At 46.1% G+C, this 19,766-nt stretch overlaps 2 protein-coding genes across 6 annotated transcripts in view; one reads left to right on the forward strand and one right to left on the reverse strand.

Moving 5' to 3' along the window:
- LOC111840283 (serine/threonine-protein kinase MRCK beta-like) overlaps positions 1 to 19,766 on the forward strand; it is a 94,157-nt gene that overhangs the window by 31,114 nt on the left and 43,277 nt on the right. For all 5 annotated transcript variants that reach the window (XM_072702884.1, XM_072702886.1, XM_023804933.2 and 2 more), the window contains exons 3-10: positions 8,347 to 8,430; positions 8,781 to 8,876; positions 9,311 to 9,459; positions 10,336 to 10,429; positions 12,594 to 12,794; positions 12,903 to 13,151; positions 13,237 to 13,444; positions 14,203 to 14,313. In XM_072702884.1, coding sequence (XP_072558985.1) covers positions 8,347 to 8,430; positions 8,781 to 8,876; positions 9,311 to 9,459; positions 10,336 to 10,429; positions 12,594 to 12,794; positions 12,903 to 13,151; positions 13,237 to 13,444; positions 14,203 to 14,313 — 1,192 coding nt within the window. The remainder of the gene's footprint in view (positions 1 to 8,346; positions 8,431 to 8,780; positions 8,877 to 9,310; positions 9,460 to 10,335; positions 10,430 to 12,593; positions 12,795 to 12,902; positions 13,152 to 13,236; positions 13,445 to 14,202; positions 14,314 to 19,766) is intronic.
- LOC140581107 (uncharacterized) lies at positions 16,632 to 18,647 on the reverse strand. The gene is made up of 2 exons (XM_072702888.1): positions 17,648 to 18,647; positions 16,632 to 17,238 (listed from the first exon to the last, which is right to left on the reverse strand). The coding sequence occupies exons 1-2, from the start codon at positions 18,275 to 18,277 to the stop codon at positions 16,798 to 16,800; spliced, it is 1,071 nt and encodes a 356-aa protein (XP_072558989.1). The 5' UTR covers positions 18,278 to 18,647; the 3' UTR covers positions 16,632 to 16,797.

Below are 19,766 nucleotides of genomic sequence, written 5' to 3' on the forward strand. Positions count from 1 at the left end.
TGAGGGACAGCCAAAATAGTTTTAGGAGAGGTAGGTCCTGTTTATCTAATCTACTTGAGCTCTTTGAGGAAGCTACAAGAGAGATTGATCACAAAAAGGCCTACTATGTGATTTACTTAGATTTCTAGAAGGCCTTTGATGTTGTCCCCCACACCAAGCTGGGTGGTGTAGCAGATCCGGAACTAGTGGCACAGAAGCTACATCGGGATCTAGTGACTGGGCCGATACCTGGCTGATGAAATTGAATGTAGACAAATGTAAGATAATCCATGCAGGGAGCAGAAATATAAAGTACAGATATTTTATGGGTTCCACTGAAATAAAGGTAGCTGAGTATGAGAGAGACCTCGGTGTGTATGTTGATGCTTCCATGTCCCACTCTCGCCAGTGTGGGGAAGCAATTAAAAAAGCCAAAAGGATGTTGGGTTACATCTCTAGGTGTGTGGAGTTTAAGTCAAGGGAGGTGATGCTAAGATTATAGAATTCCTTGGTAAGACTCCACCTGGAATATTGTGTGCAGATTTGGTCACCTTACCTTAAAAAAGGACATTGCTGCCTTAGAACGGTTTCAACATAGGACTACATGAATGGTTCCTGGTTTTAGAGCTCAATCTTATCCGCAAAGGACCGGTGTGTATGCAGGTTTTCGCAGGTCACTAATTAGAGGACTGATTGGCTGGAGAGTCCTCACACCTGGGTTTGATCAGCTGACCTAAAGGTTATCCCAAAAACCTGATTACACACCGGCCCTTTGCGGATAAGATTGCCCACCCCTGTTTTAGAGGAGTGTCTTATGAGGAGAGGTTAGCTGAGCTGTTTTTGTTCAGCCTCGAGCAAAGGAGTCTAAGGGAGGACATGATCCAGGTATATAAGATTCTAACAGGTCTGGATGCTGTTCAACCAAATAGTTACTTCAGTATTAGTTCAGATACAAGAACTCATGGCCATGGGTGGAAATTAATGGGAAGAACATTTTAAACTGAATTTGGGAAAGCACTTCTTTTCACAGCGTGCAGTTAGAGTATGGAATAGTCTTCCTGTTTAGTGTAGCACAAGCTAAAACCTTGGAATCCTTAAAATCAGAGATAGATAAGATTTTAACAACTCAGTTATTAGTTAAGTTCTCCCCAAACGAGCTTGATGGGCCAAATGGCCTCCTCCTGTTTTTCAATTTCTTATGTTCTTATGTCTAAGTCTCAGTTTTCCCATTTCAAGTGAGTACAACGTCATGTCTCCTGTTCCATGTTCCGAGTGCAATATGTTTAGTTATTCTTCTCCAGTCATTAGCAGTATGTTTACATGTGAGAAGTATCAGTTAGTCGTTAGGCTGACGTAGAAGATTTTAGTGTTAGAGGGATGTATCTGTACGCTATGGGACATTCAGGAGAATGAGAGTTTTATTGATTCAGTGTTGGCGGCTCTGGATATGTCTGCAATAGATAGTCAGTCTCCCCCCTGCTCTGGCATCAGAGCTTTCGCAGCAAGACGAGTGGGTGATGACCCGGTGGCATAGTTGTAAATCCAAACCTAACTAACACCGGCACCATTCTCCCATTCGTGTTTCCAACAGGTTCTCCCCACGCAGTGAATCTCCCGCTGAGACACATGTTGAAAGTGCTCTAGTAATTGCCGATTCTGTGCTAAGAAATGTGAGTAGCGACTCCAGCGACTATAGTAAATTGTCTTCCTGGTGCCAGAGCAACCGTCATCTTGGCAAATTTAAATTAAAAGTGCTGGCTAACAGTAAGCGTAAATACTCTAAGATTATTATCCACGTCGGCACTAATGATGTCTGACTGAGGCATTCGGAGATCACTAAGGCAAATTTTAAAGGAACGGCCTCCCTGATCTAAACCCGAGTGGTGTTCTGTTATTGGACTTCTGTGCAATGCATGGTTTGTCCATAACGAACACCATGTTCGAGCATAAGGGTGTCCATAAGTGGACATGGTACGAACATGCCCGGGGCTACAGGTCGATGATTGATTTTATAATCGTATCATCTGATCTGCGGCCTACCGTCTTGGACACTCGGGTAAAGAGAGGGGCAGAGCTGTCAACTGATCACCATCTGGTGATGAGTTGGCTCAGGTGGCGGGGGAGGAAGCCGGTCAGACCTGGTAGACCCAAGCGCATAGTGAGGGTATGCTGGGAACGTCTGGCAGAGGCTCCTGTTTGCTGGAGCTTTAACTCGTGCCTCCGGCAGAATTCCAACTGCATGCCGTGGGAGGTTGGGGACATTGAGTCTGAATGGACACTGTTCCGGACCTCCGTTGTGGAAGCGGCCATACGGAGCTGTGACTGCAGGGTGGTCGGTGCCAGTCGTGGCGGTAACCCCCGTACCCGATGGTGGACACCAGAGGTGAGGGGGGCCGTGAAGCTGAAGAAAGGAGGCTTACCTGGAATTATTAGCCCGGGGGTCTCTGGAGGCAGCTGACGGGTACAGGTGGGCCAACGGTCGAGTGCGAAGCGGCAGGGATGAGGATTAGCACCTCCATGTCCGAGACCATGGTTCTCAGCCGGAAACGGGTGGTTTGCACTCTTCGGGTTGGGGAAGACGTACTGCCTCAAGTGGAGGAGTTTAAGTATCTCAGGGTCTTGTTCACGAGTGAGGGTAGGCGAGATCGGGAGCTGGAAAAATGAATCGGAGCGGCATCTACAGTTTTGCAGGCGCTTAACCGGTCCGTCATGGCTAAGAAAGAACTGAGCCAAAAAGCAAAGCTCTCGATCTATTGGTCCGTCTTTGTCCCTACCCTCACCTATGGTCATGAGTTATGGGTAATGACCGAAAGAATGAGATCGCGAATACAGGCGGCCGAAATGAGGTTTCTCCGCAGGGTGTCTGGGCTCTCCCTTAGGGATAGGGTGAGAAGTTCGGATATCCGGGAGGGCCTCAGAGTAGAACCGCTGCTTATTCACGTCGAAAGGAGCCAGTTGAGGTGGTTTGGACATCTGGTGCGGATGCTTCCGGGGCGGCTACCCGGAGAGGTTTTCCGTGCATGTCCTACAGGGAGGAGGCCACGGGGCAGGCCCAGGACTCGCTGGAGGGATTATATCTCTCGGCTGGCCTGGGAACGCCTCGGTGTCCCCCCCGAGGAGCTGGTGGAGGTAGCTGGGGAGAGGGAGGTTTGGGTGCCTCTCCTGAAGCTGCTGCCCCCGCGACCCGAACCCCGGACAAGCGGTAGATAATGGATGGATGGATGGAAATTTTAAAGAGGTGTGCAACCTTGCAAAGGAGATGTGTGTGTCAGTAACATGCTCTGGCCCCATCCCTGCTAGATGTGAATTTAGCTCGATGAAATTTACAGCAGATTATTGTCGCTACATCACTGGCTGTCGGAATGGTGCCTGATAAATGTTGTGGGTTATATAGACAACTGGCGAACGTTTTGGGGTAGGCCTGGGCTTTTGAAGAGGGATGGTATTCACCCCTTGCGGGCTGGTGCTGACCTCCTGTCCAAAAGCATAGCTCATAGCTTCAAGGCAAATCGCTGACTAACTTGAGCCAAGTCCAGGCGGCAGGCAAACTGGCATTACGCTGAAAAGAACATTACGCTGGATACCGACATTATCCGCACAAAAGCTAAAAAGCTTTATGAAGCTTTTACTGACAGCGATGACGTCCATGACAGCGAGGAGCAGGATTATGCGGAGCCCAGGCCATCGACGAGTGCTTTTCATGCAGAATCAAGCCCATTTAATGCCAGGGCTGGTTTGACAAATTTCAGAAACGCTTTGGACTTAAAAGTGTTTCACTGCATGGAGAGGCCGCCTCTGCGGATACCGCTGGAGCAGAGGCATACGCGAACAACAAATTTAAAGCGATCATCGAGGAAGGGAGATATAAGCCTGAACAAGTTTTTAATATGGATGAGACAGGCTTATTTTGGAAATTAATGCCCTCTCGCACCTTTATAATTCAGGACGAAGCCAAAGCCCCATGATTTAAGGCCCAAAAAGATCGCGTGACTCTGGTTATGTGTGGAAATGCCGCGGGCTTTATAATAAAACTGGGGCTTATTTATAGGTCAAAAAATCCAAGAACCCTAAAAAACAAAAATAAGAATGCGTTGCCCATTTACTGGATGCACAACGCAAGGGCTTGGGTGACAAAAGCGCTCAATCTGAATTGGTTCAAAGAGTGTTTCATCCCGGAGGTCAAGCGTTATTTGAGAGGAAAAGGACTAGACTTTAAAGGCCACACTGATGATTTGTCGTATGATGGCATGCAAATTGAATTTCTGCCGCCAAACACTACATCGCTGATTCAGCCCATGGACCAAGGCATCATCCGCGCTTCCAAGGCTCTCTATACACGCAACACCCTACAACATCTTGTTGAGGCTATGGACTCGGATCAAGATTTCTCACTAAAGGACTACTGGTGTGAATACACCATTGCATCATGTCTCCAAAATATTCAGAGAGCCATTCATGCCTGCTGTAAAAAAATGTGGCCAGAGGCAGTGCACAACCCTACCGAATACTAGGTAGATACAGCTGTGAATCTGGCTAAACAGCTCGGGGGAGATGGCTTGAATGATATGACTCCTGATGACATTAATAACCTGATTCATGCCCACTCACAACCGCTGACTGATTAAGACCTGGCAGAGATATCAAAGCCACCAAGCGAGGATGAGGGAGAAGAGGACGAAGAGGACGCAAGTGTTGATATAGACAAGGAGGATGAACTAACACTTGATCGCTTGGCAACCATGGTGAGAATGGCCAATGAACTTCAGCGAGCTGCGCAAGAATGGGACCCTTTGATGTTTTGTTCATTACAATTCTCAAACATAATCGAAGGTGGCATGTCTGTTTATAAGAATCTTCTCGACCAGAAGAAAAAAGAGCGCCAACAATTACCCATAACTATGTTCACTCGGAAAAAGACACCTGCACCGAGGTCTTCAGTGGAAAAAGACGCTACAGTTAAGCGGCGCCAGGGCGAAGAGGCACCGTCAGTGGAACTGTGAAATACTCATGAGTCACTATTAATAATTTCTTATGTGTCCAACCTCGTAGATTGATCATTAAAATTAAATTTGTTAGTTCTAAAATCCAAAACTTTTATATTTTTATTTCTCAAACAAATGTTTGGGCCTGAAAACAGGTTTTGATCTTTGGTTTCATTTTATAATACTGGACATATTTTTCTACAAAGGTTTGAACTTTGAGAGTGTTTAAACGAGAGAAAAGTGTGAAAATGTTAATGCCTGTGTGAGAAAGGTGTATAAAGTGTGTAGTGAGGGGTTTTACAGCCTTAAAACATCTATAATAATTGTAAAAAATAAAGCTGACTGCTTCGTGGATTTCGTCTATTGCGGGTTATTTTTAGAACGTAACTCCCGCAATTAACGAGGGCCCACTGTGTGTGTGTGTGTGCGTGTGCGTGCGTGTGTGTGTGTGTGTGTGTGTGTGTATATCTGTTAACCCTGATGATGCATCACTGCTCTCTCGGTTAGAAGATATCCGGTGCTGGAAGGCAAAAAAATTCCTTATGTTAAACACAGAAGTACTGGTACAGTACTTGGTCCCAAGACTGCACGAAATAAGTTTCACCACCTCAACATTGGTGGCTTTCCTACACAACCTAACACAGTGGTTAGAAATCTTGGTCTTCTAGTTGATTCAGATCTATGTTTTAATGCTCCCATAAGTATTACTAGAACTGCATTTTATCATCTACGGAACATAGCCAAGCTCCGAACATGATCTCCCTTCATAATGCAGAAAAATTAATACATGCCTTCATAACTTCCAGACTGTACTACTGTAATGCCCTCTTTTCTGGTTGCCCATCTGGATCCTGGATACATAAACTTCAGCTGGTACAGAATGCAGCAGCCAGAGTTCTCACAAGCACTAAAAAATTTGATGGCGTTACACCTGTCTTATCCTCCTTTCACTGGCTTCCAGTTAAGTCTCGGATTGACTATAAAATACTGCTATTAACCTATAAATCACTGAATGGCCTTGCACCAGAATACCTTAGTGATCTGCTGACCTCATACAACCCTCCACGCTTGCTTCGTTCTCAAGGCGCAGGATATCTGTTAGTACCTACAGTAGAAAGAGCTACAGCAGGCTGCAAAGCTTTCTCCTATAGAGCTCCTCAGCTGTGGAATGGTATTCTACCGGATGTGTGCGATTCAGGCTCACTCTCAGTATTCAAGTCTATATTAAAAACACACCTGTTTAGTTTAGCTTATAGGGACTCTAGTTCTAGCTCTAGCTAACTACTCACCCCCAGTTAGACCTGTAGTGTGAGGTGTAGAGCTGGGTGGGGATCGGTGCCATTGGCTTTGGATAAACTGAACTGTCAGTGCTGTCACTCTAGCTTCACAATCCCTTGTGGAATTGGAGTTCTGACATTTCAGGGACCCCCCATGCCTGTATTCCCACTTGCTTTTCCCTCCTACTTACTGTATGCTGCCATAGCCATATGTGCTGGAGCTTACTGCACTCACCTAACTGTTTGCACTTCCTCTAGTCTCTCCTAATTTGGCTTAATGCACATTTTATTTCCCCTACTCCTCCTGGGGTGTGCTGCTTTGAGACCTCAATTTATCAAGATATCCTGCACACTCTGCTACATGTGACATGTCGCCACTACCCATGACGTCCTTGCATCCTGCTCGCCGTTCTGTCTGTGTCATCCTCCATTTATGCCTGGCTGCCTTACTACTGGTTGCCTGGTGATCTGAAGGAGCGCCTACGCCGGCTTGCCATTACCTCCCTGCTGCCTGGCTGTGACTCAAATCTTATGACTTTGACATTGTGACTTGGCACTTGGCACAAATTTGACTCCCCCTGCTGGCCCCTGGTGGATGGGCTACCCCTTTGAGTCTGGTCCCTCCCAAGGTTCCTTCCTTCTAGGGAGTTTTTCCTTGCCACTGTCGCCCTGGGGGCTTTGGGTGGGGATGCTGTAAAGCACTTTGAGACGATGTAATGTTGTGAGAATGCACTATACAAAAATGAATTTGTTTGTTCTGTTCTCTGCTGTTTTGATAACCCACTAGAGAGGCAGGTGATCCGAGGCATTGCAGGATCAGCCAGACTGTGGTACAGTTTCTAAGCAAACTGTGAGTGGTGCCTCTGTAGATGGTAGACCGGGTGGGAGGTGGCCTGTCTCACGTGCAGGAAGTAAGTTTACTGCTGGGCGTTCTTGGTCAAGGAGGATACATGCTAGCCCCAGGAGACATCGTCAGTGAGGGGCACAATCAGAAGACTGATGCTGAGCTCTGCTGAGAGCAGTTTCTCCCTGTTTTTTTAGTCCACAATCATTTCCTTCATCTTGTGTGTCTGTGTGACTTTCTACGCAACTCACTCTCGGTCTCTCTCTCTCTGCTTATTACTCTGTGTGTCTTTGTCTGTCTGAATGACTGACTCTGGATCTGTGTCTCTATGTATGTGTGGGACTCTCTCTCTCTCTCTCTTTGTTTGTCTCGCTGTGTGACTCTGTGTGTGTGTGATTCTTTGTTTCAGTGTATCTGTCGGAATGTGACTCTGTGTGACTGTGTATCTTTATTTGTCCATGACTGTGTGTCTGTGTGTGTGTTTATGACTCTTTCTGAGTGTCTCTTTTTCTGTGTGACCCATATCTCTTCCTCGCCTCTTCCTGCCTCCTCCCGAGCAGGATACGTCTCAGATAAGTGTATTTCCTGTTTGTCCTTCAGTGCTGTGGCCCAGTGCTGTTAGGCTGCTTAGTGGGATGGTGATGGGAGCATCTTTGGGGGGTGAGGGATGTCTGCCTGCCTCTTCCATGCCAGTCCACGGTGCCTCTGTAAAATCAAGTCCGCCCCATGTGAGTGTTAGTAACTGTGAGTGCGCGGCCCCTTGGAATTTCTGTCTCTGCCAGCCTGACCTGCCACTCTCCTGCCCCATTGAGGCCTCTCTTCCCACATGGTCCTCAGTATCACTCTGGTATTTCAATCTGGCGTCATCTTCAGGATGGCCATCTCCCGCGCAGCGTGTGTTTCATGTGAGGTGAAGTTGTGTGGGGGAGCGGAGGACATGACCGCCGTTATGCAGAGGTCTCACAGTTCTGGGGCCAGGGGCCTGCTCCACCTTTGAGTCCCAGCCAGCCTGCCGCTGTGACGGATCTGAACACAGCTCAGATGTAGGTTTCAGTCTCCTGTAGGTGGAGATCCATCCTCACTCCTGGAGTGAGTGGAAGCGGTGAGGTTGTGTCTGAAGAAGGGTCCTGCTCTCATTCCTTTCAAGGGTCAGGGTTTATTAAAATATTTAAAAAGTCCAATTTGCCAGTGTTCACATGTTTGCATGGCACATGATAATGGTGATGAAGATGATGATGTGTATTCATGACTCCTCCCCACATAGGTTGCCGTGGTGAAGATGAAGAACACGGAGAGCTTTTACGCCATGAAAATTCTCAACAAGTGGGAGATGCTGAAGAGAGCTGAGGTCAGGCGCCAGCATGCTGTCTCCGGTTCTCTCTGCTCTTAATCCAGCCCCAAACCCCTTTTGTCTTAGCCACACCCCCTTTCCTCTCAGTCCCTGACCCTTTGTACTTAGCCCCAGTCTTCTTTCCCCCATATCACATGCTGCCCTCAAAATGGTCCCATGGCCTGGGTTCACCCTGTAGTCAGGGGTGTCTGTCGGGAGTGGGAGGCACAGTATAGGTGGCATGTGAGACAGATAGGGTTCCCAGTGTGTGTAATGCCCTGCCGGCTCTGTGGAGGAGGGGACAGACTGCTGGTTACTGATGGGGGAGGGGGCAGGGGCCAAAGTCTGATTGCATGTCCTCCTGCCAGACGGCTTGCTTCCGTGAGGAGCGCAACGTGCTGGTGAACGGAGACACACAATGGATCACTGCGTTGCACTACGCCTTCCAGGATGAGAGCAACCTGGTGAGCCACTCTGGGCCATGATTATGGTGATGGTGACACTCAATCATACTCATAATCTGTATGGTAATCATAAACCGTAAAACCGTTTCAGTTTCAGCCTAAAATACATGCCTGCTTTCAATGGAAGTCTTAGTCTCAATAGTGAAGTGGACTGTGATGTGACACCTCCTGTTTTATGTTGTGTGTGTGTGTGTGTCTGTCTGTCTGTCTCTCCATTTATCTCTGTATTTCTCTCTGTCTCCATGTGTCTGTGTCTCTGCCGGTCTATATCTCTCTCTCTATCTGTCTCTCTCTCTGGTTCCCTCTCTGTTGTTTTATCTCTCTCTCTATCTTTGTCTTTCTGTCTGTGTGTGTCTGTCATTTCTGCCTATTTCTGTCTCTCTCTATCTCGGTGTGTCGGTCTGTCTGTCGGTGTGCACCCTTTCCCTGCGTAGTACCTGGTCATGGATTACTACGTGGGAGGTGACCTGCTCACATTGCTCAGTAAGTTTGAAGATCGACTCCCAGAGGACATGGCTAAGTTCTACATCGCTGAGATGGTCCTCGCCATCCACTCTATCCACCAGCTACGCTACGTGCACAGGTGGGTATGGTCCCGAGTGAATGGGGGGGGGGGGTGCTCTCTGCCACAGTGACCCCCCTTCAGCAGGGCGGTGTGGGCCATAGATGCCTTCCTCTGGCAGGAGGGGCAGCATACTTTCCTAACCTCATTCGGCCTAATTAAACCCCCTGGCTGTCACATAGTAGCAGGTGATGGTGCACAGCTGCCAGGGGGATGCTCACCGTGGGGGGACAAGCGGGTGGGAGGGCAGGTGCTCCACATGCTGTGTGTTTGTATTTGCCATATTCTAGCAACTTAGTGTCCCAATAATCTAGAAAATCCTGTTACTTTTTAGCATTTTTTTTACGTCCATGCAATGTAAGCAATTTTTTTTTGCAAATCTGTGAATGCAATCAAAAAACTAAAAATGACAAATATTTTGTATTTTGTTTGGTTACTTATGGTTAAAGTTTGGGCTGGGTAGGGATTAAGGTTGTCATACTTATGATCAGGGTTAGGCCCATAGAAATGTCCCCACAAAGTGTAAGTGTGTGTGTGTGTGTGTGTGTGAGTGAGAGTCAGTTAGTTAGTAAGCCTTACTCACCTGTTTTTTTTTCCCTTATGTAGACCAGTTTCCTGGTCCCCATAAGGGCAAACTCAATTTCATAAAAATCTGTGACTGCAATGAAAAAACAAAAAATGCAAAAATTCTTGTATTTTGCTGAGTTACTTATGGTTATGGTTAGGGCTGGGTAGGGGTTAAGGTTGTCATAGTTAGCGTTAGGATTTTTCCCATAGAAATGAATGAGCGATCCCCATAAAGATGCTCTCCCAATGTGTGTGTGTGTGTGTGTGTGTGTGCGCATGCGCGTGCGCACGCGCACACTGACACTTTGCCTGTCATCTTGCCATCATCAGAGATATTAAGCCCGACAATGTGCTCTTGGACATGAATGGTCACATCCGCCTCGCCGACTTTGGGTCCTGCCTCAAGATGATGGAGGATGGTTTGGTGAGTGCCGGCTGACAGGAATAGACTTTTATAACTAATATATATATAACTGAAGCTGATGTTTTGCAAAGCCTAGCTAAGCTCAAAATAAATAAATCACAGGGCCCTGATGGCATCTTACCTATAGTGTTAAAAGAGATGAGGGATATTATTTGCCGACCCTTAACATTACTGTTTCAAAAATCCTTATCTGAAGGTGTGGTACCTTCTGATTGGAAGCATTCCAACATAACGCCCATTTTCAAAAAAGGGGATAGAAGTAATTTGTCAAACTATAGGTCAAGTTATGGAGGCTATAATCAAAGAGAAAATGGTAGATTACCTGGACTCAAATAACATTTTGAGGGATAGCCAGCATGGATTTAGGAGAGCTAGATCCTGTTTAACAAATCTGTTGGAGTTTTTTGAGGAAGCTACTCAGGAAGTTGATGATAAGAAGGCCTATGATGTCATCTACTTAGATTTCCAAAAGGCTTTTGATGTTGTTCCCCACAAGAGGCTCTCACTTAAACTCAAAGCGACAAGTATTTTAGGAACTGTAGCGACCTGGATTGATAACTGGTTAACGGATAGGAAGCAGCGAGTAGTTATAAGAGGCTCAATGTCACAGTGGGCCTGCGTTCATAGTGGGGTACCGCAGGGTTCAATTTTAGGACCACTTTTGTTCCTAATTTATATAAGTGATATAGACACCAATATATACAGTAAACTGGTGAAATTTGCAGATGACACCAAGGTGGGTGGTGTAGCAGATACTGAACTAGCGGCTCAGCAGCTACAGCGGGATCTTAATTTAATTAGTGACTGGGCTGACACCTGGCAGATGAAATTTAACATAGACAAATGTAAGGTACTCCATGTAGGGAGCAGAAATATAAAGTACAGGTATTTTATGGGACCTACTGAAATAAAGGTAGCTGATTATGAGAAAGACCTTGGTGTGTATGTTGATGCTTCCATGTCTCATTCTCGCCAGTGCGGGGAAGCAATAAAAAAGGCCAATAGGATGTTGGGGTATATCTCCAGGTGTGTGGAGTTTAAGTCAAGGGAGGTAATGCTAAGATTATACAATTCCTTGGTGAGACCTCACCTAGAATATTGTGTACAGGTTTGGTCACCATATCTTAAAAAGGACATAGCAGCCTTAGAAAAGGTGCAGCGTAGGGCCACAAGAACGATTCCTGGTCTTAGAGGAATGTCATACGAGGAAAGGTTATTTGAGCTAAATCTGTTCAGCCTCAAGCAAAGGAGACTGAGGGGGGACATGATCCAGGTCTATAAGATTCTAACAGGTTTGGATGCTGTTCAACCGAATAGTTACTTCAGCATTAGTTCAAATACAAGAACTCGTGGCCATAGGTGGAAATTAGCGGGAGAACATTTCAAACTGGATTTAAGGAAGCACTTCTTTACACAGTGTGTAGTCAGAGTATGGAATAGTCTTCCTGATAACGTAGTGCAAGCTGAATCCTTGGGTTCCTTTAAATCAGAGCTAGATAAGATTGTAACAACTCTGAGCTATTAGTTAAGTTCTCCCCAAGCGAGCTCGATGGGCCGAATGGCCTCCTCTCGTTTGTATAGTTCTTATGTTCTTGTGTTCTTATGTTCTTGTAATCCATAACCCTCACCTGCTCCCTCTTAGCTCAGTGCTCAATGCTCTGCCTATCACCACTTTCTCCATTTTGGCTTCTTTTGCTTTCCCCCGTGTCTCCCTTCCTCTTCTCCCCCACGTCTCCCTTCCTCTTCTCCCCCACGTCTCCCTTCCTCTTCTCCCCCACGTCTCCCTTCCTCTTCTCCCCCTTGTCTCCCTTCCTCTTCTCCCCCACGTCTCCCTTCCTCTTCTCCCCCTCTTCTGTGAATACTCAGGGCTGTTTCTCACAGACACAGCTCTTTTCCACCAACACAGTACTGGTTCCACTTGCCGGTGTGGGACCGCTTTCCATCATCATCATCTTTGTTTTTTAAAATCTTTATCCCTGTGGTAAAAGAGTGAAAGACCTAACCTGATCTTAGAGGTTTCTCGCAGACCTGAACATGGCCCACGGGCTTGCGATCATCAGCATCAGCGCTGTTTCTCACCCTGAGTCGACCTGGATTGTTAGCTGTGCTCATATTCGCTCTAAATTCAGATTGACTGTGATCCCCCCCATCCCTTCCTTGATAGGTTCAGTCTTCAGTGGCTGTCGGCACACCTGATTACATCTCCCCAGAAATCCTGCAGGCCATGGAAGATGGCAAGGGCAGCTATGGGCTGGAGTGCGACTGGTGGTCATTGGGTGTGTGCATGTACGAGATGCTGTACGGGGAGACACCCTTCTACGCCGAGTCACTCGTGGAGACCTATGGCAAGATCATGAACCATGAGGTGAGCCTGCCCCACCTCGTGGCCACCCTCAGATGATGACTGTTCTACAAATCAGCACCCTTGGGTGCATGGTGCAGTGGGGAGGGTCCATGACTTTTCTTCCTCCAGGACCGCTTCCAGTTCCCCGCCAACATTACAGACGTGTCAGAGGATGCCAGGGACCTAATCCAGCGGCTGATCTGCAGCCATGAGCAGCGTCTGGGCCAGAGTGGCATTGAGGAGTTTAAGAAGCACCCCTTCTTCAATGGCATAGACTGGGAGAACATCCACAACACGGGAGCGCCCTACATCCCCGACGTCACCTCGCCCTCCGACACGTCCAATTTCGATGTGGATGACGACGTTCTCAAGAACCCAGTGCGTTCCCATCCCCCCATGTCAATTCTGCTGGCTTCATGTTGCACCCCCCACCTTACCTCTTGCTGTGTCCCCCCCTCTATAGGATGTGGCACCCCCGCTCTCCCATGCTGGCTTCTCCGGGCAGCACCTCCCCTTCGTGGGCTTCACCTACACGACAGACAGCTGCTTCTCAGACCGCGGCAGCGTATGGCGGGCAACGGACCCCCCCAAGGCGCAGGGGGCCCAGTGCTTCCAGGCTCGCATTGCCCAGCTGGAGCAGGAGAAACTGGAGCTGAGCCTCAAGCTGCAAGGTGGCGCCCTTGTAGCTGCCATACATCTGTACATCCCCACGTCATTCCTGGAGTTTCCCCTGGGGGTTAATTGACTGTCCCTGCGTCTGCCCATCCCTGTGTCAGTCTGTCCCTTCGTCAATCCCTGCATGCTCTGCTGTTCTCTTACTCTCCACAGCTCCTCAGGGCCTCCCTGGGGCTGCAGACAGCCTGTAGATAGACTCCCTCCATAATCCACATTACCAGCCCAGCCCTAATCTTTCATATGCTGGAAACAAAGATCTCCTTATGTTGATGCATGGTGATGCAGTGGTTCGCACTGTTTCCTCACACCACTGAAATCAAAGTTCAAGTCTCCGCCGTGCATTTATGTGTGTGGAGTTTGCATGTTCTCCCCGTTTTGTTGAGGGGGTTTCCACTGGGTACTCCAGTTTTCCCCTACTGTCCAAGGACATGCTGAGGTGAATTGGAGTTACCACACTGCATTTGTGTGTGTGTGACTGTGCCCTGCGATGGGTTTGTACCCCATCCTGGGTTGTTCCCTGCCTTGCACCAGTAGCCTTCAGGATAGGCTCCGGACCCCCTGTGACCCTGAATAGGACAAATGGCTACAGAAGATGGATAGATGGATTTATGATTCATTCAGATACATAGCTGCTTATTTGACTGTTAAAGTCAACATTTCTGTTTGCAGACAGTGGGATCTATTGACAATGATTTATAGTGCTGTTCGTTGCATCACTATGGAGCCTCCTCACTTCCTGTTCTTATTTTTCCAGAATGCTCGCAAGCTCCTCAGGGCTTGGCATGGGGAGGCAGCATTATTGCCAGGGATAAGGAGACAAAGAAGCTGAACGAGGAGATTAAGAAGCTGAAGAAGAAGCTGGCAGGTAAGTCACGTGGCCACCATGCCTGTTTTTCTGCCCATGTCGCTAGAGTAACTTTTATTGTCCTGGAGGTAATTTGTTTTGCAGACACACTGCAATTGCTCTTGATAAAAACAAACATAATACATGAACATTTATCCTGTACACTCACACACTGCAAATCCATATACTCAGATTATCACAGAACTTTCTGCATTCCCTTCATAGAACACATCTCCCCCAAAATAAATAGGTAAACTAAAACACAGAGAAAGAAAGAGAAAAAGAAAGAAAGAAAAAGGTTAAATAAACAAACAAACACACACATCAATAAATACATGGATGGAATAAAAGTTTAGGGTTAAGAATGTATCCAGTTTAGATAAAATATACTCTTATCGTTAGAAAGTACATTTCTTTGTTAAAAATATTAAGTGTGGTTCACATGGCTTTGGCTGGCTTGTTATTTCGGGCTGTAATGGGACAGGGGGACAAAGGAGTTAAGCGTTAATCCTCTGGAGTCAACGGCATCGTCGGCGATTATGCTGAGTATCTGTCTCGTGTATTTTAGTTCATAACTCGCTGAAATCTTACTATAGAAACATGAAAAAAAACCCTGACTAAGGTCCTGTCCACACGGAGACGCGTTTCGCTGTATACGTAGAAATTTTTTATCGTATTGGCGTTTCGTCCACACGGATCCAGCGTTTTAGGAGACTGAAACCGCTATTTTTTGAAACCGGGTCCCAAAGTGGATAAATCTGAAAACGACACCCTTGCGGTTTCGTGTTTACAGCCAATCCATATATTTTGTGATGTCATCACGTCACATGTTGGCTGCGTCACACGTAACAGCAACAACAATAATGGCGGACTACATGATTGTGTTCGTGTTGCTACAAAGCCTACTAGCTTTATTACAGCAAAATCTATTGCTTCTATGCAACTGTTATGAGCAACAAGCGATAATGGACAACACCTTATGCCACATGCTCTTAGATCCACCGCGGAAGACAACCAGGAGAGCAACCAGATGAAAATTTTGGATAATACCAGGTAGAACTAGCAGTTGGTGGGACAACTTTGTCAATGGCGTTGTTGTGGAAGATGAATGGAGGGAGAATTTCCGCATGTCCAAAGCATCTCTCATCGCCCTGAGCGAGGAACTCAGTCCGTATATTGAAGGGCAAACAACAAACATGAGGGCACCAATTACTACACTCAAAAGGGTTGCGTTAACTATTATTATTATTCGAGCGACGAGGGACAGCTAAGGAAGACTGCTAACGCCTTCGGCGTGTCGCGACAGGCTGTGTCTGTTGTTGTCAGGCAAACGTGTAAAGCGATCGCTGTCCACCTGGGTCCAAAGTACATCAAGTTGCCTTTTACGGAGTCCGATGCCGAGGATCTGGTTTTGCGTTTCCATCGTGCTCATGGCATGCCACAGTGTTTGGGAGCGGTCGACGGCACACACATAGAAATCAAGCAGCCGTCTACCAACTCGATGGACTACATCAACAGGAAAGGCAAACATTCTCTCAATGTACAGGCGGTCTGTGATTATAAGTATAGATTTATGGATGTTGTGATAAAGTGGCCCGGGAGTATACACGATGCACGGGTTTTTGCTAATTCAAAGCTCAACCTGTACTTTAAGACTGGCCAGATCCCTCCTCTGAAAAAGAAGATTGTGGACAACGAAGAGGACATACCAATTTATCTTCTTGGTGACCCAGCCTACCCTCTGCTGCCTTACTTGATGAAGGAGTATGCAAATGGTGGCTCCACACCTCAAGAACAGTACTTTGGGTTAAGTTTGTGTAGGGCACGGATGGTCATTGAGTGTGCTTTTGGTCATCTCAAAGCCAGATTTGCTGCACTGAAAAGGCCTATGGACATCAACTTGCAGGACCTGCCCTTTGTCATTTACGCTTGCTTTGTTCTCCACAATTTTTGTGAAAACTGTAAGGAGACTGTGGCTGAACACACTGTGTTGGGAACGATGCAAGGTGATAAAGACTTACAGCCTCCTACACAATGCAACAACTACCTCACAGACTGTAATGAAGGAGAGGGAAAGAGAGTGAGGTGAGTACTCACAAAGTACCTTGACCCTTAAATGCTGGCCATCAAGTTTTTTTTTTCCTATTTTGGTCAGTTTTTTTTAAGTATTTACACTATTTACATTTGGAAAATGTACTAATGATTATTTTGAAAGTGTTGTGTTGAATATGTCTAGTGAAAATAAATGACTGCAAAAATTCCAGAACTTTTTTTATTGGAAAATAAATATTTAGGTCAAAGAACCATTTAAAAAAAAAACAGGTAATATTGAACAGGTATAAAGTGCAACAGTGCACAAAACACAATAACTATATACAACTACAGGTAGAATAAACTCACAAAACAGGTCAAACTGTATAAAGTGCAACCGTGCACAGAACTGACGTGCAGTGAAAACAATATACAATCAAGAATTATATAGTGCAACAGGGCAGTCACTCTGTGTCATCTTGCAGCAGTGCACGTCTGTATGAAAATGATGTTTGCTGATGTGGGGTGACGTGGTGTAAGTGTGTAGCATTCAGGGCGGTACTGTTGAGGTTGGTTTGCTGGTTTATCAGGCAGAGGTGTGTGCAGGAAGGCTGATGTAGTAGGGTGTGGTGTTGTGTTCATGAATGATGGTGGGTGCCCTTGGAATTGACCACTGCTGCTGTGGGTGGGTGTAAATTGACGCTGGAATAATTCCCTCATGAAGGAAAAACACTCCTGAATGGTACTGGTAATGTTAGCAATGTTTGTATTTATCTGCAGCATGTTGTCGGAGTTGCGTCTAGAAGAGTGCTCCATCAACTCCAACATCCTCCTCTTTATTTTAAGGTCCTCCTCTGCCGTATCGGTGGGAACCTTCCTCTTCAGCCTGTCTCCTCTATGGCTGTTCAACTTTGCCTTAAATAAAGCAGAGAAAATGTGCATTATTACTATGCAAAATAAGTTCAGAAAGCTATGTGAATAATGCACTAAACCAACACACCTGCACAAAGAACATGCATCAATCCTAACTATACTGGGAAAAAAAACTAATTCATTGAATTTACTAAATGTTATGGTAAGTGGTTGCACACAATTGATTTTACCTACTTTTAAACAAATGCATTAATTGAACTAAAATTAAAGGAATAGTTCACCTCAAAGTTGATTGTGTCATCATATACTACATACAATACTGTATCATATGTAAATGGACTGCATTTATACAGCGCTTTCAACAGACCCATGGCCAACAAAGCGCTTTACATAGTGCCTCACACATTCATACTCGCTAAGCTTGAAATCATAAACCTGGAGCCAATTTTACCTGGAGCAAATCCCGGCGCTGCTTTACAACCGCAGATGTAAGACAGTCGAAGGATTCAGTGGAGTTTGGAGCATCGGAAGACAGCTCCACTGTCGATGTAGACGACTCTTCCAGGTCATCCGCCTCGATGCCGGCATCGATGGAGCGTGTAGCAGGCGAACCACCCCAGATCTCCTCGCAAAGCTCATAAAATATGAGTACTACCTGTCCTTGACCACTTCGACGCCCTGTGTCCACCGCATGCCTGTATTTGCTGCGTATATTTTTCAACTTTGCGGTGACTTGGGCTTTTGAGACCATGGTAGCATCGTGAGGGAAATCCTTATTGGTTAGCTCCCTCGGATACTGTGCCTGAAATGCGTCCATTATATCACTATATTTGGAGTGACACGACTCCCAGTCCACGTTTTCTTGGAGCTTAGTGGACTTGTAGTCGAGTGTGACTCTGAGTAGAAGTTCGACTTTGTCGTCAGTCCACACGAAAGACTCCACTCTTGCTCTTGAAGTTGTTGCGTTCGCCATCTTCGTCTTCTTCTTCTTGGTTCGTATACAGCGCGCAAGGTTATGCGCATGCTCAAAGTCTTCTTCTCCGAGTATAGCGTACTCTATGGCAGAATTACAGCGCCCCATACTGGTCTGGCATATATACTACACCGTTTTCAGTGGTTTCGTTTGTACGCAGATATTTCTTGAGACGACGCCGTGTTTACGCAATTTTTTTTTAGAACGAGGAAAAAAAATGATCGGATAGGGAACGCACCGGCTTCATGTGGTCGGAGCCTAAATCCGTAATCTGTCGTCTTTTCAAAACGTCCATTGTCGGAATTATTTTTTTAAATTAAGTTAAATCGGCAAAAAAGCAAACCATGTCACCTTACTTTGTTTTACCTGCATCGCGGGCGTGTAGTACCGCTCTCACCCGAAGATCACTATTCACATTCTAAATAGCCGCATTAGCGCGTATTCAAATCGCATTCACATGGTAATCTGAAGAACAACGCAACAGTGAAACACGATCCAGATACATCCCTGTCAGCGCTATAAAAGGGGGGGGGGGGCGTGGCCAGGTGACAATGGCTCATTCATACATATGAAAGTTGCTACATATTCAATGAAAGGACCCAGAAATAGTGACATGAGTTCGGTTTTTCTTATTTATTTATCCAAATGAATGTTGCAACTACAATATTTAGTCATCTTCATGTAGCCAAGACTTTGGTGATCAGATATCTGGGATCAAAATAAACTGCCAGCATTGCTTACTATGTACTCTTATTATGTTTCTGCAAGTGTTCCAAACTGCATTTTGCAATGTCTATACTTTGATGTCAGATTACAAACTTAACAAAAATCTGACATATTTACAATATACATTAAAATAAAGATGGGTTTTATGCTAAAACAAATATATAAGAAATAATTTATTAGCCATAAATTAAGTTTATGATATTGAATGAAATGTGTGATCATGCCCCAGTCAGTGAAAGTGTGTTCCCTACCCCTAGACTCCAGAGGGTAAATTTGCCTCGTAGAACTCTGAAGTCCCTGTTGGTAGGGGCTGGCACTCAGGGTGGAGGACGTGGGTGGAGCCTGAAATAATCGCTTGGATCTGCCTGATGTTAATTTGGTTACAAACATCCTGTGGGGTCAGATATCTCCCATGATTTTCATGGCTCTCTGGGTCAGGCCAGTGATCTGGATCTTCAGCTGCACAATAAGGTTGCCAAACCAGGCTGTTATGCCATAGCGGATACTGTTCTGAGCTATGCTCTGGTGGAAGATAAGCAGAACCTTCTGCTGATGCCAAAGGCCCTCAGTCAGAGAAGCAAGTGTATTTTTTGTTAGACCTTAAGACAAACATTATCTACCTGGGCACTCCACGTTAGTTTGTTGTGAATGTGTACCCCCACTCATTTGTAAGAATTATGCAGCTGTGGATAACCACCGGTAAGCGGTCAGCAAGAGATGTGGGATTGAACACCTCCTCTGTTTTGTTAACTGTAAAGGTGAGGTGTTTGTCACATCACTGGACAGATTTCTGGCTCTTGTGCTTGTATACAGTTGCATCAGTTGTCTCTGACATGAGACCCAGGATGGCTATCATCAGAACATGTTGCCA

The sequence above is a fragment of the Paramormyrops kingsleyae genome, chromosome 19, assembly GCF_048594095.1.
Source record: "Paramormyrops kingsleyae isolate MSU_618 chromosome 19, PKINGS_0.4, whole genome shotgun sequence".
In the NCBI taxonomy this organism is placed as follows: domain Eukaryota; kingdom Metazoa; phylum Chordata; class Actinopteri; order Osteoglossiformes; family Mormyridae; genus Paramormyrops; species Paramormyrops kingsleyae.